Source organism: Parasteatoda tepidariorum, chromosome 10 (genome assembly GCF_043381705.1).
Source record: "Parasteatoda tepidariorum isolate YZ-2023 chromosome 10, CAS_Ptep_4.0, whole genome shotgun sequence".
Taxonomy (NCBI): Eukaryota; Metazoa; Arthropoda; class Arachnida; order Araneae; family Theridiidae; genus Parasteatoda; species Parasteatoda tepidariorum.
The window spans coordinates 3,385,421-3,400,587 of NC_092213.1; the positions used below are offsets into that span (position 1 = coordinate 3,385,421).

At 33.3% G+C, this 15,167-nt stretch overlaps 3 protein-coding genes across 3 annotated transcripts in view; 2 read left to right on the forward strand and 1 right to left on the reverse strand.

The window, feature by feature from the left end:
- The window catches only part of LOC107454523 (extra spindle pole bodies like 1, separase), a 313,495-nt gene that overhangs the window by 60,529 nt on the left and 237,799 nt on the right, over positions 1-15,167 (forward strand). The window lies entirely within an intron of this gene.
- LOC107436957 (uncharacterized) lies at positions 492-1,283 on the reverse strand. Its single transcript, XM_016048796.2, has one exon. The coding sequence runs from the start codon at positions 1,281-1,283 to the stop codon at positions 492-494; it is 792 nt and encodes a 263-aa protein (XP_015904282.2).
- Positions 10,757-11,695, forward strand: LOC122269232 (jerky protein homolog). Its single transcript, XM_043041310.1, has one exon. The coding sequence runs from the start codon at positions 10,757-10,759 to the stop codon at positions 11,693-11,695; it is 939 nt and encodes a 312-aa protein (XP_042897244.1).

Here is a 15,167-nt window from a genome sequence, read left to right on the forward strand (position 1 = left end):
TTAATTTAAAATTATGTAAAAGTTGTTTTAGTAGTGAATAATATAAAAACTATTTCCCCAAAACAAGTTGCTTTATCTTAAAATCGATGTCTTAGTAAATGTTTGGACGTTGTGAATGTATATACATATAGATTTAAAATTATAAAATATGTATCAAGAATAAAAAAGAATTTTTATTGGTGAGCATACCCTAATTATGATGTATGTTTGAATAGGAATTCTTTTTTTTGTTGACAAATTTAGCTATTTTCACTAATTTTTAATAATAAATCAACTCGATAAAAGACATTTATAATTTAAATTATGTAATGACTCTTTAATTAGAAAAAGTAATAAAAATAAATATATTTAAAATATAAACATAACAAGAAACATCATTCATTATTTTCATAAAAATATGCAGCCATAGCATCTCTTATTAGTTTAAGCTGATTTTTGTTATTGCCAATAACACAGGTTGTATCGTTACTATGCAATACTACATCTTTCTTTCAATGTGGAGTAAAATAATCCCCAAACTGTTCACATAAATTGTTCAAAATGCAAGCTGCGTGCACAACTGGTACAGCATTGTCTATTCTGGTCTCCAACAACTTTAAAATTCTAAATCTAGCTTTCAACCTTCCAAAAGCATTTTCAACAATTTCCCGTCCTCTTGATAAAGAAGAATTGTATTTTCTCAAAATGTCGGGCATTGTTGAATGTTCCTCATAAGGCTTTTGTATAGTTTCCAAAAGTGGAAAGGCAGAATCCCCAAGAAAACACAGTGGGACTGAACACTCTTTGATTGTTTCAGATAATTTGAACAGCAAAGGATTTTCAGTTAGATAATTGTAGAATGCAGAATTCTGTAACACAAAAGCGTCATTGTTCCGTCCAGGAGACCCAATATTCACATACGTAAATTGATAATTGTAATCCACAACAGCTATTAACACGATACTATAAAAAGACTTGTAGTTGTAGTAGCTCGTAGCATGCATCTTCGGTGGTTGGATCTTAATGTGGGTTCCGTCAATAGCCCCTAAGCACTGTGGAAAAACCCAGCGATCCTTAAAAGCATCTCTGGCGTCTATCAATTCTTCGGTTGATGAAAGATGAATTATATCACCACATTCTTCCACAAAAACTTTACAAAATTCCAGGGTAATTTTGCAAACAATGCTTTTGGATACAGCAAACAAGTTAGCAACAGTTCTGTATTCTGCAGATGAACTTAAATCATATAAAGCAATGACAATTCGCTTTTCTTTACAAATAGCCTTCCTGAATCTTGTATCCATTCTGTCAAGGACGCATAGTTTTTCGCACAAGAATTGATACGTTCTTTTGCTAATCCTGAAGTTTTCTCTCCACTGGCTGTCAGTTATTGGAGGAATAAAATCTTGCCAAAAGTAACTGCTTCTTTTTAAAGTCCACACAGAATGCTTCCTTAAACAAATCGTTGCCCTTAAGATCAAAAACAAGGTGAAGCACTTTATTTCGCTCTCTTCTTCTGTGCTGAAGTAAATTCAGTAGAAGGTGCTGATTCTGCTGTAGCAGAACTAAACTCATTTCTAAGGACTCCATCCAAAATTAAAACATTTGGGATGAAAATAGCAAGATAAGAAAGAAAAGTAGTGTTAAAATATGCTGTAAAGTAATTAAACAGTAATAGAAATGAAAATTAAAAATTTCGGTTTTAAAGAACAGCAAAACAGTCAAATGATTATATGAAAAAATTAAAATCGAATATTATGCAATAAAATATGTTATTTTAAAAATGAAATATAGAGAAGCAAGAAAAAATCAATGAAAATTTTAGTTCTGAAAAGAACTGTTTTTTTAAAGATAATGAATGATGGAGGGATAACTTAAATAGCAATAGGCAAATCAGGATATAATGGATGTCAAACGACACTAAGTGGGGTTTCATTTCAGTTTCGAAGTCTTTTTTGACACAGTTGTAACAAGCTTTTAGCTTACTTTGCTCAACATGAATGATCTAAATAATCTTGGTACCAGATGCAATCGTTAGTTTAATCTAGTTTCGAGAGTACATAGGTGGAAGCCGATCCGATCGGATTTCGTATGATCTAGATTACTGGCAATCCAGTTTATCTACAGCTAGTGGAAACAGAGTATTACTCGACTGCGAATCGGTCACACCCGGTTGACACGTCTTCATTTACTGTTCGGGGAACCTACACCTGAATGCAGTACTTGTAACGTCCCTCTCACAATTCACCACATTTTAATTACGTGTCCAAGTTTTAATCAACATCGTTTAAAGTTTTTTGGGAGTTCTATTTTATGCATACAAGATTTACTGGATGATATTCACCATCCTAACATTTTTGCATTTTTACGTGTCGTTGGTATTTTTAACTGCATATAAATGTTTTATGACATCTACGGTTTTATACTGTACTCATACTCTTTATCTGATTATATTTAGATCATTTATATTTTCTTATTCCCTTACTAGTACTGATTTATCAATTATAATTGTGCTACAGTTAAATTTTGTATGCAATTAGGCTTTTAAACAGGGTTCCCACGGGTCAGGGAGAACAGGGAATTTTATTTTAATTCCATAAATCAGGGAATAGTCAGGAAAAGTTGCAATTTTTTTACAAAAACCTGGGAAATTCCTTCATTATTCCTGGAAAAAAAACAGTCTTAAAATTGTCAATAACAATGCTCTACTCAGTTATTGAGATTCGAGGTAAATAATTCTAACATCTATTACAATTATTTATAGTAAAAATTTTGCATTTTAGACATACTGAATTGCTTCCTGCCTCACATAATGATATATATTTTGCACAAAAAATCTAATACTTGGCATAACAAATAAAAAAATCCAAAATTTCGTAGTATAGATAAAATATGGTANTTTTTTTGACACCTATTCGACTTTTTTGGTTTGTATTCGAAAATGATATTTTGGAATCAGCTGCGTGCCCCCCCCCTGCAAAAGTCTCGCGCCCCACAGTTTGGAACACACTGCCGTACTGTTTGGAGGAGCATGTCCTCATTTGGACCTTGTGCCACTAAACCCTACATTCAATCAATCTAAAATTATCAAATATGTCTGCTAATAGCAAGTCAGAGTATTCGCCCAAATTTTCCCTCTCTGAGCATGTTGATACTCTTCCTCACTAATATGACATTCATTAAGTTTACTATAAAAAGCATTCTGAATTGGTTATAAAATCATATGGGAATATCCCTTTGCGTAAAAGTAAAGGAACTTTTTCAGAAAGAAAATGATTTTTAATTGTGTTTAAATATCGGTAGTTTCCGCAAGATTTTTTTGCTAAAGCATCTAAACTACTATTCAAGTACGGACAAGGCTAAAATATGATGATTCAGAAGAAATCCCACCCACAACGATAAGGTACAGGTGGCTACCTATCACTATTGACTACGTTTGAAATGTTTACCACTTTATCCCCTCCTTACTCACTTTCAACTGCATTAAACAATGAATACGTGAACTATCTGAAAAGATACACATGGTCCTCAAAACATCCATCTTTGAATTTTCCTTTACTTGTTACACCCTAATAAGCAATAAAAATAAAGTTTTGTGTCATCTAAGTTATCAATTCTAGTGAAACATGTTATAAGACTATAAATATATATCCGGATTTTGTTATGTTACTGTATAAATGAAGTAGAGATCTGAACTTATTTCGATAATTAATTATGAAAAAGCACATGTTATGATTTTTTCAAAAGTATTAAATTATTCTTAAGTATACTAATTACAGCTAAATGTTATGGAGTAAACTATTAATAAGATAATGTTTGTTAAAACATTTTATTTAAAGAAACGTTATTGCTAATAATAAATATCATTTACATGAATTTCTTTTCAAAGTATAGAATTATAAAATATTGAAATCAGTACTTACTTGAATTTCAGCATATTTTCTCTTTAAAGATGCATTTCCGTCCATAACGAAGAAAAATATGTAATATTAAAATTGCTATAAGATTTAAAGAAAAGTTTAAACAATTATTTTTAAAAAAATTTACATTCAACAAAGTATGGTGAAATAAGCCCTGAGCACCAGAATGTGAATAAGAGTGAATTACGAATATACGACTGAAAATAAAGACTTCGCTCTGCATACCGTTGCCGAATTCAAAAAGTAAAACTCAAACAACCAAACATTAAACATTCACATGCAAACTATTTGAGGAGAACTGAATTCAATACTCATACGTCAATAACATCAAGACCTAACTTGTCAGAGCTCAATATAATCGCTTAGTGCTACAGTTGTGACGTCATACATTAATTGTGGAGCCGTTGCCACAGTGGAATAGAAATATTTAAGTTTTTTCCCATTATCATTAAATACTAAGATACTGGTTAACGCGCCAGACAAACTTGTATCCTGCGGAAGTATTTTGCCTTGAAGGTCGTGGGTTCGAATCCCGTTCGAAATAAATATGTTTTTATAACTATAAAATTTTAATAATTTTACTATTTTCAATTATATAATTAGTTATTATTTTAGATACTAGATGGAGCCACGAAGAAGGAATGAATGTGTTTGGAAACCGAAACCCAAACTGCTCCGCCTGCTTATTTTGTAAACAGATTGAGTGTTGCCATCTTTTAATAACAAATCTAAATTAATGAGTGTTTCCATCGATAAGAAATAGTTAAATCGAAACTAAAATAAGAAATTCAAGCGGGCAGAAGTGAGTGATATGCTACTTTTTTTAAACCGAAACTAAATCTGGTGTTCCCACCGGAAGTTAGAAATTTTGGAAAATGAAATCTAAACTAAATCAGGAGCTGAACAACTCGACTCAGCAGCAGGAGTAAAACAACTCAACTCCGCAATGACGTCACTGCGGAGCTGACTCCGCTGGTCCAGAACTCTCATTTTTTATCTGCTCACCTTGTAGTTGGCAAGTAAGAATAACTACACCTAAACTGTCGTTTTTAAAAGAGTTAATGGCTGAAATTTTGCCACTCGTTAAAAAATTATAAGCTCATAAGCCTTTATAATTTTCAAAACATTCATTAGCATAAAAACACTTCTTTATAACCAAATCGATCTTCAAAAGGCCATTCGGCCATGTTGTTCAGCTTGAACAAATTGTCCCCTAAAATTTCATCTAATGGATATCCTCCCAAATGGTTAGTAGTAGAGTATCTTCCCAAATGGTTAACTTTTCTTCATATCGCTTCTTAGAAATCTTATCAAGTTGTTTGTAATTAGCTCCGAACATCGATAACAAAAAAATTCTTATGTTTCTTTTTTATCAAAANACCAAGTTCATGGTGCGGTATAGCCATTTCTGGCTCTTGCGCCAAAAACACTAAATAACTAACTAACTTTTTTATCAAAATTAAGCATATTATGAAATTAATAAGCACTGGAAGAACTTTGCATTTGTACTTCACATACTAGGTTAGGAATTATAAGGCTAATAGCAAGAAAAAAATAAAAATATTCTTTCTTAAATTTTTGTTACTATTTTGAGATTATTGATGATATTTCTTGAAAAATTCAAACATTTTTTTTCCTTTAAAAAATTTAACTAAACAGTAGGGATAGCACTATTTTAGAATATGTTCTATCCTTTATGTTACCTCTTGTAAAAATAGAATTTGTTGATCATAAAAAAATAATTTATTATTAAGAATTACTTAATAACGTTAATTACTTAATAAGAGAATGCAAGAACCGTCCTACCCTCAGTTGGGCATTCCGAAAGTTGACTCGCTTTCACGACAGTCCTCCCGAGAGGACCACTGTCCGACCACCAGCACATGCGCCCGACCGACCAAACAGATTGGCTAGGCCACACCCGTAGCATTTATTAAAATCCAAAACATTACAAAGTTACAATAGATGGCAACAGTAATACAGTAGATAAAGACATGTTAGTTGCTTCGAGAGACCCGTCTTATAGTGCAAAAGCCGACGGGACCCCCCTTTTAGTAAGCTAGGCTGTTTCGTTCATCAAAAGTTTCATTAAAACAGCATTTTTGTTTGTGTTGACATTAAGAGCTCTATGTTGCCCCTAGAATGCCCAAATCTCCATTAATAGAAAAGTTGGTAAAATACATTGTAAAAACATAGCGTTGCAAAACTATCAGTCCCTAAACACAATTGTAGATAAACAAACTGACATCATAACAAAATTGGCTTGGGCCATCAATGTTAAAAAGATATTGATTAAAATAGAATATATACAAAAGCTAAATGCAAGAACAATATATTAACACAATATCAAAATAAATATGAAGAAATGATTTAAAGTAAAAGAAAAGGCGAGTTATGAAATGCAAAGTTAAGCCACCAGGTAAAAAATTTGAGTAAAATAGACAAATTGATAAAACTCAGACGAACATAGTTGAGGGTCGGAGTTAAAACCAAGTAAAGTGTATAAAAGCAAAATTTGTAAAGTTAACCAAAACATTGAGCAAAATGTTGACAAGTAGTGAGAGACAGGTGATGGTGTGCTATTAAGTCTTCCAATGTGCGTTATATAATCTCACTTATTATTAGTTTTTGCTGATTTGTTTTGCACCATGACTCCATGGTTCCTCTTCTATTGAAATGTTTTCCACGGAGTGTTGAGAACTCGCATTCTGTGATTAAATGTGTTATTGTTTGGTGTCTGCCGCAGTATTTACAATTTGCGATTTTGCTCAACACAAAACACTCCGTGGCCAGTGTAAAATTGTTTTAGATAAAAGTTGCTAGGGAGATGCTTATCGTTAATTTTAGGATAAAAAATATATGTCTGTCTCCCCTTTGATGAATTATTTCACCTGTCTTGCCAGAGGGCTTTGCTGATCTGCCTCAGTCGATGATTGATCTGGGGTCTTGTGAGTGGGCAATGAATATCCTCGTTACCCAATACCTCCGAGTCCACTTTAATCCAGTTATATCTATAATTTTTATTTTGTGCCATCTTTTTCATACTTTCAATGAGAGGATCTTTTGGAGTTGAATTTTCGAGGGATTGCAACGAGGACTTTGAATCTGAGAAAATAGTAATGTCGTAAGATTTTTATCCAATGCCCAAGTGGTGGCTAGTTTTAATGCGGTTAATTCAGCTGGGTAAACTCTAGCCTCTTTATTTAGTCTGGCCTTATTTTTAGGTCTATAAATAGGAATGATGCCAGCTAAGACTTGTAGTGCCTCCGTACTGGTAGTTGAATAACTCTTCGTAATGTTTAAGTGGACGGTGGACTTAATAACTTTTTTTTTTATTTTCTGTAAATCAGCTATGAAATTTTGTTAAAACATTAGGGTTCTAACCTTATTAACAGTAAATTAAAAAGAAACTGAAAAAAATTCAAATAAAATTCATTTTTTAAAATTTTTTCGAAAAAATTAAAAAAATTTCAAAATGTTCCTTGCGGGACAATTTACAATATATTTTGATAGTTTTAGCAAAAAAATTTTGTATGCTAAATCAGAATGTTTTGTAAGGATTATTTTTTAAATCTAAAAATAATTTAATTTAAAAAAAAAAGTTTTTATCAATTATTTTCAAATTTTTTGTAAATTTTGGGATTTTTTTAGCAACGATGAAAATTTTATTGACTTAAAATTAAAATAAAACTTAAAAAATCCTCTAATATGCTTATTATAGTTTTCAAAATATATTAAATTTTGGAGGGCTTCGCTAAAAAATTACCCCTCAAGGAACATTTTTAAGCTAGAAAAATGTACAAATTTAGCAAATTGAGAAAAATGCGTTCAAAGTAAATTTATTGCTTACATCACATATTTGTTCAAATAAAGTTAGTAAATATTTTTTTTAATGGTATACAATATAAATTAGAAAATTTATTAATGCACAGTATAAACAAAATTAAGTTTAAATTGAACAGAAATAAAAATTGCTATAATAATTGATTGCGTTATAAAAACAAAATTTAGAAGCATTTCACCTTAAAATTTTCCAGGTGCATATGTACTGCCTTCTTTTTTAACATTTTTTCTTCTTCATTCGCAGTGCCATATTTTTTAGTTAATCTGTGTCTTTTATACAATTTAGTGTTCCTTTGAGCACTTTGTGATAAACGACGCTTGTCTCGTTTTCGGCAATGTTCAAAGAAAAGTAGTCTTTTTCAAGGTACAATGTATTTACACAGCCAAAGTTAAATTCAGATACACTTGAAATCACTGCCAACTCCAAGCGTTCTTTAGAGACAAATGTTTCTTTTGAACACTTATTCCAAATGAGGCTATAAATGCTCTCATTGGCATTTTGTGTTCCACCTGACGTACATCTCTTCAACAGTTTATCACTCGCTAGCCTCTGATATATTGGCAAAATTTTGGAGAGCACATCTTCTGAGATGTACGTTTTCATAGCTTCATGAGAAGGTGGAATTTCTGAGGAAGCAAGTGCCCTTTGAAAAAAGCACCAAGATTGTACACCGGTTGGTTTATGGCAGCAACACTGGAACCTGCAAGGCGAAAACAAATTACATTCTGTTAAGCCTACTTTGGAGCCTTGGCCTGCACTGCACATGCGCAGGGCAGATGTCAAACTCACCCGCTTGCGAGTAGGACTTACTCACCTTCATTTGCTATTTGGAGAACCTCCTCCCAAATGCAACGATTGCAACGTTTTACTCACGATTCATCACATTTTAATGCTTTGTCCATGTTTTAACCAGCTTCGCCTAAACTTTTTTGGTAGCTCCATTTTATGCATAAAAGACTTGTTAGATGAAAACCATCATCCTAACATCTTTGCTTTTCTTCGCACTATTGGTATTTTAAACAGTATATAAGAGATTTATCATGCTAACCATTTTTATCAAGTTTTATCCACATATAAAAATACTTGCATCTGCACTGTTTTCGAATTCTCATCATTTTTACTATACTTATTGATTGTGTAATTGTACTCTATTCTACCTTTTAATATGTTTTTAAAACCGTGTGTCTGGCGCAGCATGTCCTCTCTGGACCTTGTGCCATTAAATCTTACATTCAATTCAATGTACACCTGTTGGACATTTACTGTGTTTCGGTGCTTTGTCGGACGATAAACAATGCAGTAAAGAAGCGTATATAGCTGATTGCTTTTTTGTTATGTCTGGACAATTGTCTTTGATTGCCTTCCTATAAAAATTTGTCAACTTTATTATGGTACTTTCTTTGAGGCTGCCTTTTTTGCGCCCTCCGATTGTTACTCCTTTACTTCTCAGCTCTTTTACTTTATTGTGCAACCCTGTGCCCAGTCTTTTGGACACATGGTTGAGGCATTCCTCTTTTACGATTTGCACATCCTCGCCGTAAGGTTTTAATTCAACTAGATGTTGATAAGTTCTCGAATCTCCATCTGATAGCTTAGGTAGCGGAAACCACAATTTTTTACAGATCTGCTCCATAATATGCCTGCAAGAACCATCTCCATGGAGCCTGAGGACCCGCTGAAATTTTTTGAACTCAGATTTGTGCCCATTATACCAAATGGAGAATTCAGCACAATCATTTCCCAAGTCTCTTTTTGCCGCAGTGCATTGCGAGCAATATTTTGATGAGATTTTAAAGTCTACGGCTAATCCCGTCAACACATCGATTTCGACCCCAAGTCCATGTAGCGAGGTAGGGCCTCGCTTGTGCCACGAACCATCGAACGAGACTGTGATGTCAAGAAGTTTTTCATCATCAGATAAACAATTTATTTCTAAATGTGTCTTTCGAACAATTTGGCGGGCAACACACAACATATCCTCTCTAAATGTTTTCTTTTCTTCACATAAACTTTGCAAACATTTTGAGAAAGTTTTTTTGTCCATTGTTTGAATTCCTAAGGCAATAGAAAATTGTTCCAACGACGCGTGTCCTTTACCAATTTTCAGAAATGCTTCGACAACTTCTGTGTTGGCGAGAAAAGATTTTGAATCTTCACAACGAGGAATTCTTTTAAAAACTTTTAGTTTTCATTTGTAGTAAAAAATTCGTTCGCTCCCCCTCCACAGAAATATCTTTTGCAAATCTATCGCCGTTTGTCTATCGCATATTCATTAATAAAATAAAATGTTTCAAAGTTCGTGTTTCAGCAAGTCTTTGTTCTGACTTGATTTTTTAACGCAGAGCATCATTGGCAGGCAGGCATGGAAGTATTTTCCTCGAAACTCCTGCTTTTGCAATTTGTGTCAATTCTGCTGGTGTGTCATTTGTAATACAGTAGAAGTCCATCAGTCCGGAATGCCCGATAGTCCGGCATCGCTCCGGAAAATTATAAAAATTTTGATTTTCTCTAAAAGTGTGTCTTTAAAGCAAATAAAAACGCTCGAGAACTATTCGGAAGTTTTCGGGGTAGTTCGGGATCATCCGGAAGCGCTCGGTATTGTTCGGAAACAACAGGTGCAGTGCAGCTCCGTTAATCAGTCACGAAGCGTCTTCGCCATTTTTTGTGCGTTGTTTTTTTTGGGTCCTTTCACATCGCAGTAAACGTAACTTTTGAAACTGTTTATAAAAAAAGGGATTTTCGTTCTAACTGTACAGTGACCATGTTTTCAAAACCTAAGCCTTCGAGTTTAAAAAGAGAGAAACGAAATCACGTAACACTGACTCTCAATCAGAAACTAGAAATCATCAAACGGCTAGAAAAAGGCGAGAATACAAATGTTTTAATGAATGAGTTTAATATTGGCTCATCAACTTGACAAACATTAAAAAAACCAAAACTGGAACAGCTAGATAGTGTATTGTTCCAATGGTTTAGTGTAGTACGTTCTGAAGGAAAGCCGGTAACAGGGCCAATGATTGTTGAAAAGGCAAGGAAATTCGGCCAAGATTTAGGAGTTGCTGAAAGTGAATGTAATTATTCTGATGGTTGGCTCAGAAACTTTAAGTTTCGGCATGGAATTCGAAAACTTGGAGTAACTGGAGAAACACTTTCAGCAAACCAAAACTCTGCAGAAAAATACAAAGACAAGTTTGAGAAAATCGTGGCTGATAATGATTTAACACCTGAACAGATTTACAATGCTGATGAAACAGGGCTATTATGGCGATGTTTACCAACATCTACACTAGCTGGGGGAGGAGAGAAAGCAGCCAAGGGTTTAAAAAAAAACAAAGACAGATTAACCGTTTTGCTATGTGCTAATGCGTCTGGAAACCACCGAGTGACCCCTTTTGTAATAGGTAAATCGGCAAAACCCAGGACTTTTAAGAATGTTACACACTCGCCTGTCCAATACGATGCTCAATCAAATGCGTGGATGACTGCCGCCCTCTTTAAAGACTGGTTTTTTCACCACTTTGTGCCTGAGGTCAAGGAATCCTTCAAAAGCCTTGGTCTACCAGATGGTACTAAAGCCATCCTTCTTTTGGACAATTGCAAAGCCCACCCGCCAGTAGATGAGTTAGTTTCTGGAAATATTGTTGCTACTCTGCTCCCACCTAACATAACATCTTTGATTCAACCCATGGACCAAGGGGTTATTCAAAATTTTAAATGCTTTTATGGAAGGTCTTTTATTCAAGGCCTGTTAAATGCCGACTGTAACGTGACTGATTTTCAAAAAAAGTTTACAGTAAGAGATGCCGTCCATGCTATTGCACTGTCTTGGAACCAGGTAAAAAATACAACACTCCAAAAATGGTGGAGAAAACTTTGGCCAGCTGCAAACCCTGCATCTGACCTAACTCTACAGACTGATGAGGAAGAAAACCATCAAGACGCTCTGACCTAAGTTTTGGATGTCGTTAGAAGTGCCGACAATCCCTTGAAAAACATGCCTGAAGATGAGGTACAGGAGTGACTACTAATCGACGAGAATGAGCCTGTTGAACAAGAACTAACCGATGAGGACATTATCAACATTGTAGTAAAAAACCCTCGGCCTACTCAAAATCTTGAAGAAAGTGACTCAGATGCCGAAACGGAAGAAAAGGAAAAAATCAGCTGGGCAGAAGCTGCAGAATCACTAAATAAGTTTATCTCTTTTGCTGAGGCTAGTACTAGCTACAGTACTTTAGAAATTATTGATTTCCATATCATTAGAAATAAATTTTATACTAAACGCCAAAAGTCAAGAAAGCAAAAAGACATTCGTGACTTTTTTAAATCTAAGTGAAATATGTTTTACAGTACGTGTACATACATTATATGAAACATTATATATTTGTTGTATGTATTTGCATACTGTATTTGTAGTTTAATTATTAACCTAATTGTTCTTATAATTACCGCCCGATAAACCGGAATTTTAGGTAGTCCGGCACCGAGCCGGTCTCGAACGTGCCGGATTATCGGACTTCTACTGTATTGGCTAAATCTTTTATTTCCACACATACTTTCATTACTTGATTATGTTACTGAATGATTATGTTTCAAAATATCGTGCTGGCTCAAAATATGTTGACCGAAACAACAACGAAAAAACGTATGTTGATACGTAACGTTGTTACTGCTCTCCCATGACGAAGACAATCATCACGTTTTCAGTAATATTTATCGTCACGATTTCCATCTTAATTGTCGATAAATCCATCATTTAACTAAAGAGTCTTTAATTTTTGTAGTTTTAAGATCTTGCTAATAAATCTCGCAATGCTTCAGGTGGCGCTGTACTGAATAAAATAAAAGAGTACACGAAAGGAAATCATCTTAAAATCAGCTTAGGCGCCAAAAAATTCTCGAAATCCGTCGATAATAATGATATTATACTACGATATATTATGTTCCGCCAAAATATATATATATGTATGTATATTTTTTTATCAAATATAGCATAAATGTATCCATTAAGTATCAATACGAATGTTTTGTGATATGTTATATATATTGTGATTTAATAATATATGCATTCTATGATGTATATTATTATGTTTGAAATTACTATCTACAAAGCATAAGTTTTAAGATGAGATGCGTTTTCTATGAAATTTTGATTTATAGCATAGCATTTAAATTAATACATATTATCTTTTAGGAAAATGCTTTCAGGATATTCACCTTTAGCTCCTCTTCTATTTGGTTAGCAAAAGCAATTACAAACACGTAAATTCAGTGAATAAAATGAAGTATGCACTTTCACAACTAAAAAATTCTTTTCAATGTTAATTGTAATAGTCAAACATCATTTTATAACAATATTTAGTCTTTTTCGAGATTCGTAACTTCTTTTTCTAATTTCTAAATCATCTGCAAAAAAAGAAGAAAAATATTAAAAATGCGTATAATTAATCATAAAAAAATATTTGTATTTAGTAAGAAATTTTTTTAAAAAAATCTTACATAATCCTCTGAACTTCTGAGCAGAACAGCCTTTATACAACTTACTTCCTTTAAAAAAAATGAGAAAAAAAAATTAAGCGAATTTTTCAATTTAAGCAGAAAATATAAATACATTTTATAAGACGTGATCCAATTCGTAAGGAAATAACTCTTTTCGTGAAAAAAATATGCAGTTGACGAACAATTTTTTGTACATAAAATACATATATAAAATAAAAAAAGAGGAGAGCAACGTTTGCAACCAAGTAAAAATTAAAAGTGTATATTTTTTAAAAATTTTCCAGATCTTTATATATATATATATATATATACTCATTTTAGCTTACATGTTTGATGAGGGCTGACATCTAGTTTAAAATAAACTTTCTCTGAACACATGACAAATAGTTTGGCTCCGTCATTTGTTGTATAGATTGAGAAATGAACATGATTATGGACGTAAGAAATAGATTGCCCTAATCTTTTAGGTGCGTTACTCTTGAACACACTAGCCCGGAAATATCACGGGCACGAGAAATAGAGAGTGAAGCTNCTTTAAAATTTGCCTGTAACATATATAAATGTACTCTATGGACCAAAGTAGGTTGCAATAAATGCTGAAATAAACTTTGAGGTACAATGTCCTTATCGTCGTTATCATCGAAAAAGTCCTCCCTTTCATTTAGCTCTAGACTCCAATTTAAAAGTATAGATGCAGCAATGATTGCATTTAAAGAGTTCGTCAGAAGCAATAGCAACTCATAATGTAGGGCTGGAAATCTTTTCTTTAGGGTTCCAAACAATCTCTCGACTTTAAGCCTTACCTGGCAGTGTGCAGAGTTAAATATCCTTTAGTCAGAGGATGCCTGGATGGGTCGTGGTACGGCCTTGGCTACAAACGCCTGCAGAGGGTTCGGCACCGCCGTCTTAGGCCTCTTAGCGATTTGGATGTATCGTGAGTGGCTCGGAGTCATGAACCTTGTGTCCATGCACCAGGGGTGGGTCAGATTAAGCCATAACTTAAATATCCTTTCAGGTGCTGTGGTGGGGTTTGCAAGAGGTGTTAGTAAATAGTTAGAGCAGGGGTAACCAGCATCTCTAATAATGAAACCATTTATATCCCCCTGCTCCGACTTTGCTTTTGCATTGCTACTTCTAAAAGTACTGGAGTCATCGGTTGAAACTGTCCTTAACTTAAAATCACAGCATCGACGAATAAATTGAAACGCAACATCGCAGCTGGGTTTCACCACCCTCCATTGTGTCTGAGCTAGGCATTTGAGAGCAATTAAATATCATTTAAAAATTTCAACAGTTCACATAACAAAACCAAAAAAAATCGAAACCTGAAACTTCACAGCTGCTTTAGAAATGCTTTCAAATTCCTTCCTGAAATGAAATTGATTTTGGCATTTTTTATCTCTCCCTTTTCAATAGTAATCTATCAGATTCCGATATTTTATTAATTACATTTAAAACTTTTTCTGAAGTTTTAGAAAAATGATATGCGATTAAAACCTATAAGAGTCGTGTCTTTTTTTTGCATTTTATCATTTACTGCATGGAACCTCGAAGCATTCAAAAGAAAGCAATAAAAATAACATTCCAATTCTTTCAACTTCAAAATATCAGCTACTTTTAATGTCGAATTTAAATATTACAAAGCAACATAAATTCTAAAAATGGTAAATGTATGAATAAATCCTTGATAGTTTTGAAGTATGTAAGGAAACTGATCAGTCGATAAACAATAACTTTAACAGTGTTTCTTTTAAATCATTAAACATAAAAAATTCAAAACAAGAATTTAAATTTGTTTTTTAAATCATATAAAAGGATAAAAAAAATCTATATTAACCCATTAACGCCCAAACTATTTCTACTTAATATATTTCAATGAATCTTTCAAATCTAATTTATTATGATCTAATAAGAGTTTAAAACTT

What these genes read in the sequence shown, in the direction of transcription:
- LOC107436957 (XM_016048796.2), bottom strand. Translation starts at nt 1,283, where the DNA reads ATGGATACAAGATTCAGGAAGGCTATTTGTAAAGAAAAGCGAATTGTC.
- LOC122269232 (XM_043041310.1), top strand. Translation starts at nt 10,757, where the DNA reads ATGATTGTTGAAAAGGCAAGGAAATTCGGCCAAGATTTAGGAGTTGCT.